This window comes from Rosa chinensis, chromosome 6 (assembly GCF_002994745.2).
Source record: "Rosa chinensis cultivar Old Blush chromosome 6, RchiOBHm-V2, whole genome shotgun sequence".
Taxonomy (NCBI): domain Eukaryota; kingdom Viridiplantae; phylum Streptophyta; class Magnoliopsida; order Rosales; family Rosaceae; genus Rosa; species Rosa chinensis.
In genome coordinates, this window is record NC_037093.1 from 8,657,124 (window position 1) to 8,667,881 (window position 10,758).

Genomic DNA, 10,758 nt, shown 5'->3' on the forward strand with positions numbered 1-10,758 from the left:
GTGAACTCATCAAGCCGTTGGCGGTCCTTCGCAAGGGCTTTCTCCATCTTCTCATGGTATGCGGCAGAATTCTGTTGAAGGATATTAAGCCGCTCTTCTATGGTCGCATTCTCTGGAACGGGAATAGGCACAAAGTCAATAGTTGTAACCGCGCTCGCGGCTACCTGGGTGATGCTAGACGCATCGCTAGCCTCATTAGGCTGGGCGGCGAGAACTTTCTCGCCTTTAGTAGTAGGCTGTCGATTTCCTCCTTGCTCGGTTGTCATCTCGGTCGATGGAGGATTGAGGAAAAATCTCTGGATTACCAGTTCTTCAGAAAGACCACTACAATCTGCACGCGAGTGCAGTCTGTAACTGGAGATCTTGTGTTTCGGGCAGTTAACGTAAACCTTTTGATAAGGGTTTGCGCTTGACTTCCCAATGGCTGCGATTTCGAAGAAACGCTATGCAGTAGGTCCCACCGGGTGTGCCAAAATGTTTGGCTCCAGTTTTGTTGCAGCTGTTCAACAGTCTATTTTCTGCGCGGGCGTGCCAGCACTGTTCGGGTGCTGTCGTTGGGGGTGTCCCTTGACCTGACTTCTTTTGAGCGATTGTGAACGAGGAGAACACCAATTTCGTTGCGGAATTTTTTATGCCTCGTGGTGAGGACTTTTGCTAAGCTTCTTCAAAATCACACAATCGATACTCGACGTTGTAGATCGAGCAGAGCGAAAATCACTGGGAAGTGGGGAGAACTTGCTAAAGCGTGACTTTGGCTTGGCTGGTTTGCGAGGGCGTTACCCTTGCTTGGCTGGTTCCGTAATCGTTGTGGTCGCGGTACTACAGTCTGCTCTAGAGGAGACTAGGACCGAAGCACATTGACAGAGGGTTTGGTGGCACTGACAGTCGGCTCCTGAGGATTCTGGGACTAGAGTGTGGTCACCGGTAAGAGAAGGAGAGGGGTTGCTCTGGAAAGGCTTGGATGATCATAAAGATGAATTGATGAATTGTGTCTGTGTTATTACTTCGTCGTAGCCTCTTTATATAGGCTGTCAGGCCATAGTGGTTGGCCTTAAACGAATCATGATGGGTTAAGCACTTAAGCACTAATGGAATCATGATAGGTTTTCTAATTAAGCACTAATGGAATCATGGTGGGTTAAGCACTTATGGAATCATGATAGGTTTTTCAATTAAGCACTAATGGAATCATGATAGGTTTTCCTTGTTGGTCACCATGAAATGTAGTTGAATGCTTCTCCACGTGCATGCCATATTCCTTAATTGAATGGAGTATGAATATTCGCATGGGCGTGCCTTTTCTTGCAGCTTGCATAATCTTCCATAATTCTGCAGGTAGGCTTTATTTAGCCTCTAAATAATATATTTCGAACTTGTCGACAATATATAGCTTGAGCCACTGACATTGGCTCAATTTCTCCAAGACACACCTTGTCAGGCCAAATTGCTCATTTTGGGTTCAAACAGACGGTTTGGGACAATCTAATTGGTTCATGTGATTTTAATAAGATAATAATTGATTCATTTTTCTTTCTTTTGTTTTGACCACTACATGCATGTATCGACACTATATTTGACGGACACGTGATAATCTTAGAATACACAATAATTAACTCAAACATTAGAATTTTGCTCATTTTCTTTATACGTCTCAGTAGCTATGATTGAACTAATTGTCAAATATGTAATAGTTGTCATATGAGTTGATCACTAATTCTTAGTGAAAATTTGAATAGATGTAGATTGTCTTTTTAAGAGGCAAGGTTTTAAGTAGGATAGTCTGGCCAGTAGACCAGCTATTAAAAATTTGGCACGTAAATAAGTGATATCCAATATTACAAATATCTCATATTTTAAACATGAAAATATCGAAACACTGCCATCGGAGTTAACTCAAATGATAAGAGGGGTTCAGAGTTGAGTTACGATTAAACTATGTTAAATTTTCAAGTCATTTCCACTTTAACTTTAAAAAAAAAAAAATTATTTACACTCTTACTTTCTTAGAGTCGTACATTTGGCGAGTTGCTATTGGGAGAGTTATGCCATAATATCATATGGCTAAGGCAATACAAATACCATAAAAACCTATAAAAAACGAAAAAAAGAAAGTTACAATAGGGGAAAGGAAAAACAGAAAGAAAAAAGGAAAAATAAAAAACGGATCTCTTATGAGTTGAGCCAAATTTTGCAAATCTGATGCGGGGGTTTTGTTAGAGCTGGCAACAACAAAAACAGAGTCGGAAGTAATCACTGAAAGCTTTTCCGATACGGTAAACTCCGGCCACTACCGACTCCGTTCATGCAATGGTGGTCTGCAAATGCAAGAAGGTAAGCTAAGCTCTCTCTCTTCTCTTCTCTCCTCCCTCACCATCAATTTCAGTTTCTTCATTCAATTTGCGTCATTTCGTAGCTTAAGATTTAGATCGGATCGGATTGATGCGATTGGATCTCGGAAAAGTTTGTGAATTGGTGCCGGTATCGGCATTTTGACTTGTGGTTTAGATAATTGTTGAAGATTAAAGCTCCGATTCAATATGAAAAGCTTGTGATTTGAATTCAATTGGGAATTTTTGATGTTTCAGGCTACCAAGCTGTATTGTTTCGTGCACAAGGTTCCGGTTTGTGGAGAATGCATTTGTGCTCCAGAGCATCAAATATGTGTGGTGAGTTTTTTTTATTGGATGTTGATATATGTGGTCACATTGTGATGTCAATTTTTGCTGCCTGGTTTTGTAGATGTTCAGTTTGGGTTCTAGATTCAATTATATTCACAGTGAGGGTGTTCTCGACGTTTTTTATGAACATAGTCTTGGCCGAATCAGAATGTTGATCATAAGTTTAGTTATAATCATGTGCATGTGCTCAGGGTTTACGTTTGATCAGATACAGGGGTTTGTGCTTAGAAGAGAGAAAGAGTTGAACATAAATGTATATGCAAAGCAAGAGTTAACATGAAGATTTGAAATGTATAGGTTCATACATATGTAGAGAATATGAAATCATTGGACTTTGTTTATCCAGTTAAAGGTTCTTTGATATCGTTTTAGGCCTGGGAAAGTAGAACTAGATATGAAATAAAGGACCCCCTGGCCTTGGCTGAAGTGCTACCGGGATGGGGGTTGTCACAAGTATAGATGCATTCAGATTGATCTTTGGCTCTTTCAAGGCATGACCACTGTTTATCTCTCATTTCTTGTAGATTCGTACATACTCAGAATGGGTGATAGACGGAGAGTACGATTGGCCTCCTAAATGCTGTCAATGTCACGTTGTGCTCGATGAGGGGACTGGCTCTCAAACGACACGGCTTGGTTGCTTACGTACGTGCTTTGCATATGTAGATGCCACCACTTGCATTTTTTATTTTAAGTGTTTTTTTTCCCCTATTTTTTTTTTCCCATTCGAAAGGTTCGTAACTTGTTGAACTTTATTTTGTTCAATGTAGATGTTATACATACAAGTTGCCTGGTGTCACATATCAAGAGTTTGCCTTCGCATACTGCCCCAGCTGGATATGTTTGTCCTGGATGTTCGACTTCGGTACGATTTTCTTGGAAATCCATGAATTTATGCTTACTTGTATTGTTGGATTGTGAAATTATATTTTTGTTTTTGTAATTTTATTTTAACTTTTTACGTTGGGAAGAACTAGTCTTTCTACAATATCTACTGTTCTTCATTTTCTCTTGATTGCTGTTAGGGTTCTCTGGAGTGTAGACTACCAAAATGTATACAAAGACCTGATTATGGACATGGAAAGATAGAATTGCATTGTAGAAGTAACTTAAAGTTATAGAAACTGATAGAAATAATTATGAGTCACAGAAACCATGCATCAAGATGGAATTGCATCTTAGAAGTTAGAGGTGAAATTATTTTGGGGCTGTTCTTACCAAAATGTATTTAGCTTCAAACCCCTTTTATCTCTCTTGACCAGATTGTAGACTTCAAATATGGCATAATATTACTACGGTATATTTGTAAGTTGAGTTTGGTGTGGCTTAACTTACATCTCTATCTGTGGTTACTATAATTAGTTTTATAATCAGCCATCTTCTTGGGGTGTTGATCTACTAAAGTTAGAATATTTTTGTATGTGTATCTATAATTATGTGCTGGTTTGAACCTTCAAAGGTGTAGTTTGTTTTCACATGGTTCTTTGTAGTGCAGATATGGCCTCCCAAGAATGTGAAAGATTCAGCATCCCGCTTTCATTCAAAGTTGAAGGAAGCTATCATGCAGGCAAGGCTCAGTCTTGACTCTTCGATAATCATAGGAAGTAATTTAACGTCAATTTGATTACAATTGCTTAATGTTGCTTCACTTGGTTGGTGTATGTTGCATTGTAGAACTTCCATGTCAGTGTAATTTTATCTCGGTGTTAATGGTAGCTATTTCTCTCTCTGAAATCTAACACAAGTAATTGCAAACAATTATCATTTTGACCATATTGAAGAACTATTGTGAAAGCAAAAAGGTCAAGCAAGTTGGCATTCGTTGAAGTCTCATATTGTTTGAAGCTACAGAGTCACTGGACTTTACATTTAATATTTTAATGCTCTTTCTTAGTAGTAGCCAATTTTGATCTCTTGAAATTTTGGGGAACAAATGATTATCCTTTGTACTTTTTTGTGTTGGATTGAATGGATAATTCAATCTGCTGTTGACTGAAACTTGCTGTTTTGCATTCCATATGCTGGGGAATTTGAATTTTGGCACGACTTTGCCTTTACTAGTTTTTCAATTTCCTTTTATCTGTGAGACTTGGGTTGCATGATTTTAGTTTATCCCCATGTTTTAGTGATTTGTTGAATTTTTATTGGATCCTATAACAAGCAGCTCCAAATCATTAGAGTTTCTTTTAAAACCAAAAATTCTGGCCTCTTCTCTTGCCACGTGGCAAGTAGGTCTCTCGAGCCTTTCTTAAAGGATAAGTACCCAGAGGTTCTGCAAGAACACTTCGAAAATGGGGCTGGAGGGTTACCCGAACCGCAGGCTTGTAAATCATTAGGTATTTTAATACCCAATGAATATTATATCACTAGTTTCATGGCTAGGAAGCGGTTTGCCTGTTTGTGAATGCAACCGCATTTATGGTTTTGTTTATTCCATAGAAGAGCCTAGCAAAATATAATATTCATGACTGCAATACCGATTCTTATTTTGTGCTCTTCTGTTTCCTATCTATGTAAATCTGCTTCCTTGCACTTCATTAGAAGCTGATTATTAAGTTATATGTACATTTGTTCATTTTGATAAGTTGGAGGGATTCCTTACATCAGTATGGATTGTCTCCTTTTGCTTCTCTCTCTTTAATTACAGTTGGATTTGAATAGATGTAGCCTACTGTCATGCAGACTGGCTTGGAAAAGAACTTGTTTGGAAATCATCCAGTTTCATTGTCATCGACAGAGTCCCGTAGTCCGCCACCTGCATTTTCCTCAGATGCAGGGCAGGGGAATATTGCAACCTCATCTTCATTAGCAAAAGATGAAACTGGAGCAGGGTCTGCTATACTTCAAGTGACAGACATAGTGGAGATAGAAGGTCCTACTTCAGCAGGCAATTTTATAAAAAGCACAAGTCCAGTTGGTGTAAGAAGAGTTTTCTGTTATCTATTGAATTGATTATATATTTAATGAGAACTCATATATATATGCCCAGTTAGACTGCCTTGTATGCCTTGAAATATTTCCTTTTGGTGTTTTTTTATGGTCTCATTATTTCATTTTTTTTTCTTTTCTGTTGCAATGACTCTAGCCTGGTGCTACAACACGAAAGGGTGCATTCCAGGTTGAGCGGCAAAATTCTGAAATCTCATATTATGCAGATGATGAAGATGGGAATCGTAAAAAGTATTCACGGAGGGGTAAGTAGAAAGCTCTTCTCTTTGTGTTTTTGTTATTTGATAAATCCTTGTCAATTGCTAAGTCATCTTTATTATGATTCCGTTGATTAAATTTCTGTTAGGCAGTGGTTTAATGAGAAAATCTATCCCTGTTTTGAATTGATTAGAGCTGTTAAAGTTATGTCTAAGTGGGAAAGAAATACACTTTCGTTCATTCAAGTTGACAGTAATCAATCTTTTTTTCTTCTTCTTGTTTTCCAACTCGTTAAATTCAATATTCCTTTGAATTTTGTTGTCTGAAGCAATTAGGTCCTTTCGTCAACTGTATTTACATTTTTTTTTTCTCAAATTTGTTGATTTGGCATGTTTTAGTCATGTGGCACATTATCGGCATATATGATATCAGATGGAAGTCATAAAGCATATGCAATGTGGTTTTGTGGCAATATAAACACGTATCAAATTTATCTTATTGGTCATGTACGCCAAACGGTATTAAAATTGCTTCTATGAGCTCAGTCGAATGTAGGAGTGCTTGTGTTATTGGCAGATGAATGAACCACACACATATATATATATATATATATATATATATATATATTTTTTTTTTTATAATTGAAAGATATTGAAATGACTTAATGGTAACTGTAGAATAATAAAAACTTATCACTAACTTAGCCTAGTGAAGAATGATACTTGGTGTTATCTTACCTCCTATTCTTCTGCAACTTGAGTCAAATTTGAGGGAAGTATGGGTTACTTAGCCTTGATGAAATGATGGTATTGAAAAATACCTTTTCCCCTCCTTTTCTTTCTTTAGCTAAAGAATATAGCCGTCTCCCGTTATAAAGAGAAAAAATAAGAGAGAGATTTTTGTTTGACCCCTGTTTTGCTGCCCTTTTATCTGGTTGTAGTCGGTGCCTGCTCTGGTTTCATCTCTTAGAGCTTGTGTTAAGTTTTCATTCACGAATAAAACTCATGGGAATTTAATTGTAGGCCCATTCCGACACAAGTTTCTTAGAGCATTGCTTCCATTCTGGGGAAGTTCATTGCCAATTCTACCAGTGACCGCACCCCAGCGGAAAGATGGATCAATTGCAACAGATGCACCGGAAGGTCGTACCAGACATCAAAAATCATCGAGAATGGATCCAAGAAAAATACTTCTTGTTATAGCAATCATGTAATGTCAATGAATCCTCTGTTCCTATCTAGTTGATATCTTTGTCTGCATTATGCTTCATTCTTAACCTAGGCGTTGTCTGAATTACAGCATCTACAATAAATTGATATTTGCTAATGCAATGTATTACAATTTTTTGCAGGGCATGCATGGCAACTATGGGTATTTTGTATTATAGATTAGTGCAACGGGGTCTTGGCGAGGAGACTCCTGATGGCGAGCAGCAGTAATCATCGTATATGATGTATGGTGGAATTCAGGCGATGGTGTATCACCCTCTTAATTTAGACCTTCTTGCCCTTGTTCTTGTGCTTCTGCTGGTAAATGTTCCTTTTTCTTTTTCTTTTTTGTCTGGACCTGCTTCATGTTGTTAGTGAAACATACAAATGGACAGCAGAGTAGAAATTTACATTTCAGTGTTGATCACAGTGGAATGTTATAAAGATATCTTCATTGACCCCTTTCTCTCCTTTTCCATAGTTCTCTGCATCTATATGAAGTTGAATTGGAGAATCAGGTTGAGTTGTTTGAACTGGGGTTATTTTGTAATCTATTCATTCTATTTGATCAAGTAAACCTGCTAGAAGAAGCTGCCTGGAATGCAGTGACTTTCTTTTGTTTGAATGTCTATATCATGTGCAACTGAGGGTGTTATATGGAATTGCTTCGTGGATTCGTACATAACTGAACTTACATGCACAAAAATGAGACTGATTCACCAACAATTTGGATATGCTTATTTGTGAGGTGAATCGCCTTTTTGGATACCATAACCGAATTTACAAACACAATAATGAAACTGATTTACTGACAATTTGGGGATATGCTTATTTGTGAGGTGAATCGCCTTTTTGGATACCATAACCGAATTTACAAACACAATAATGAAACTGATTTACTGACAATTTGGATATGTCTATCTAGTGCATCAATGTCAAGTTGTGGAATCATGTACAGTATGTCTACCTATGACCTATCTTATACATTATCAGTGAATGTAGCAATGATAGTCGTATAAACTCCATACATCCATGAAACCCACTTTTTGATACCTTTTAGCTGCAATGGATGTAAACCCTAGTTATGCCTATGTTAGTGATCTTACATTGAAAAGAAAAGGAAAAAAAAATCATATAAGTGTAGGTTCTGTTCAATTCTTCTGAAGTAACCGGATCAGCTTTGTCACACACTCACATGAGAATGTCTTACCTTCATCCTCTTAGCTTTCATTGGTAAGGGATTTTGGCAAGGAGAATTAATCGGCTATTTCTACAAATGAACCTTCATCAGCGACTAATTCTCAATAATCAAAAACTTTCCTTCACAGATGTAACATGCGTTGGGAAAGATCATTCATTTGGAATTCCGGCCTACATTTTTGAATATACAGAACAGACGGTGAAGCACAAGTGACAAAACATTGAACTTAAGCGAGATTAGGGAATCTTTACTGGTAAGATTGAGCTTTTTCTTTCAAAGAAATATTGAAGGAAACTTCTGAACTAGCACCTCTGATAAAAAAGAAAAAGGAAAATCAGAAAACTTCCTAACATATCCAAAAGACGTCTTTCCGTATTAAATTAAGTTAATCCTAGTATACAGTACGCTGACCTTGCGAGACATCTTGCATATACAATATTGGAGAGGAATATAAACAGCGCATGTACAAACCATAAAAATATGATGGGAAAAGAATTGAAATCTGAATAATAGTTTAACTACTACTTGCATATTTTTTTTGGGATCAATATCACATGGTATTCTCAAAAGCACAGAGACTGATCCGTGCTGGGAGGTCATGTCAAAATGCTTCCTCCTCCCTGGCTACCAAGATGTTTCCTCCTCCCTCCTCCCTGGCTACTTCCATATTTAGAGATACAGAAATCCGCAGTTGCTTGACAGCTAGTTCTGGCTATTCGAAAACGTTAAACACTACTGGACTGGGAACTTGGATACAACATAGACTATAGTCAATTTTGTACTAGAATTATAAGAGGGATGCAGACCGTAATTAATCAACAAGTTAAAATCATTTGTTTGTCCACATCAGAAACAATTCTTATATATGTTCTTAACACCTCACTAGCTATACTTGTATTCACGAGAAATTCTTCACTACAACATCCGTTGTATGTAGGGTACTGGATGGATCACTACAGTTCTTAAAATCAATACATAGTAGGTATAAAATGTGTTAATTACCTGGATGGATCACTACGTACAGTCGCAAATGAACGTACCCCAAAAAGATAACTAGCTATTAGGGCAGTTTCTTCCACAGTTCCACTTCTGCTCTAATCAATTAGCCATAATTTTTCTGAGAAACCAAGCTGCTTCCGGTACTCATCACATGCTTCTGCTTCAATCAAATTGCCGTAATGTTTTAGGGAAACTAGGCTCCCAGTATAACTGATGATAGTCCAGTTCTGCATTAATGTTATAGGACACTTCACCAGTTCCACTTGAACACTACTACCTCTTAGATCCAAAAACATTGCACTAGCTCTGTTCTGAAACCCCCTGCTAATTGCATCTTTGAAAAATATACCATGTTCCCATTCACCATAACTACCCATAAAATAAGGAAACTCAAACTTGATTTCTGTGCAGTACTCTCGCACCCACTCTTTCACTTCATAATTTTTCAACACCCATATCTCCATGAACACGCTATGGCTATGTAACCAAGCATCCACAATCGCTAAGCATCCTTTCAGATTAACCAAATTCAAGTCGGAAAAGTACTCACTTCTTAATTTGGGATGAGAAGTCCAATAAAACTCCTCTTTCTTGAAGTCGAAGGAAATTATATTACTTTCTTCCCTTCCTCTAGTTCTCGATTGTTTGTCAACCATCCAATGCATGTCTCCACATGCAGACGCATTTTTGTGGCTCAAATTACAAGGAGGAACTGCACGTATCTCTCGCCATGAATCTGTGCCCAATACAAGTACTTGAGCCACAAGGTTCTTGTACTGTGAATTACCGCAAACACGTAGAATCTTGTGCGTGCCGGTAGTATCAGCAAATCCCATAACAAGCCAGTCAAAAAGCTCGCGGCGACATCTAATAGAGGCTGGGATTGGCACCTTACTAGCCGGGAGCCTTAGGACTTCTCCCATTAGAGGATTCAACAAGAAGCTCGGACCTCCATAACTGACATCTTTAAAGCAAATCAAGTTGCCGAAAACACAATGTACCTCGTAGGTACACTCCTGGCTTACTATGATCTCCGAGCCATTTCCATGTTCTTTCATATTCAAGGCGTTGCCACCGTGGTATTGAAGTGGGTGGAAGGTCTTCGTTACTGTTTTGATTCCCTCGTGTGATCTAGCAAGAAGCATAAGTTGAGGTACTTCACCAGTAGGAAGAGCATTGTGTAGACGCCGAGTGTACTGTGCAACAAAAATTTTGTCGACTATGTTGTTCAACCTCTTAGAGGCACATCGGATGGAAGAAACTGATTTCAGGGGCAGTCTCAGAACTATATCGACAAGGATGTCTCTGGGGAGGTCCAGAAGCTTTGTGTTGCTGCTGCTGTAAGGCCTCGATCTCTTGAGGACCCTCGGGATCATCATCAGATCTCCTTTCCTCCAGGGTCGTCTTGTTTATAGCTAGGTTTTAAGATTCTCTAAACTCAATTTAACGTATTAGATCTCCAAGTCGCAATTTGGAGGAATTCGAAAGCAACTCTAAGCCAAAACGAAATTGTTAACTGTATTAC

General features: G+C 38.2%; 1 protein-coding gene across 1 annotated transcript; it reads left to right on the forward strand.

The window, feature by feature from the left end:
* Nucleotides 1-2,101: 2,101 nt before the first annotated feature.
* LOC112173815 (zinc finger protein-like 1) lies at nucleotides 2,102-7,629 on the forward strand. The gene is made up of 9 exons (XM_024311496.2): nucleotides 2,102-2,331; nucleotides 2,586-2,666; nucleotides 3,203-3,323; nucleotides 3,449-3,543; nucleotides 4,174-4,245; nucleotides 5,361-5,597; nucleotides 5,764-5,872; nucleotides 6,848-7,034; nucleotides 7,177-7,629. The coding sequence occupies exons 1-9, from the start codon at nucleotides 2,308-2,310 to the stop codon at nucleotides 7,262-7,264; spliced, it is 1,014 nt and encodes a 337-aa protein (XP_024167264.1). The 5' UTR covers nucleotides 2,102-2,307; the 3' UTR covers nucleotides 7,265-7,629.
* The last annotated feature ends 3,129 nt before the right edge of the window (nucleotides 7,630-10,758 follow it).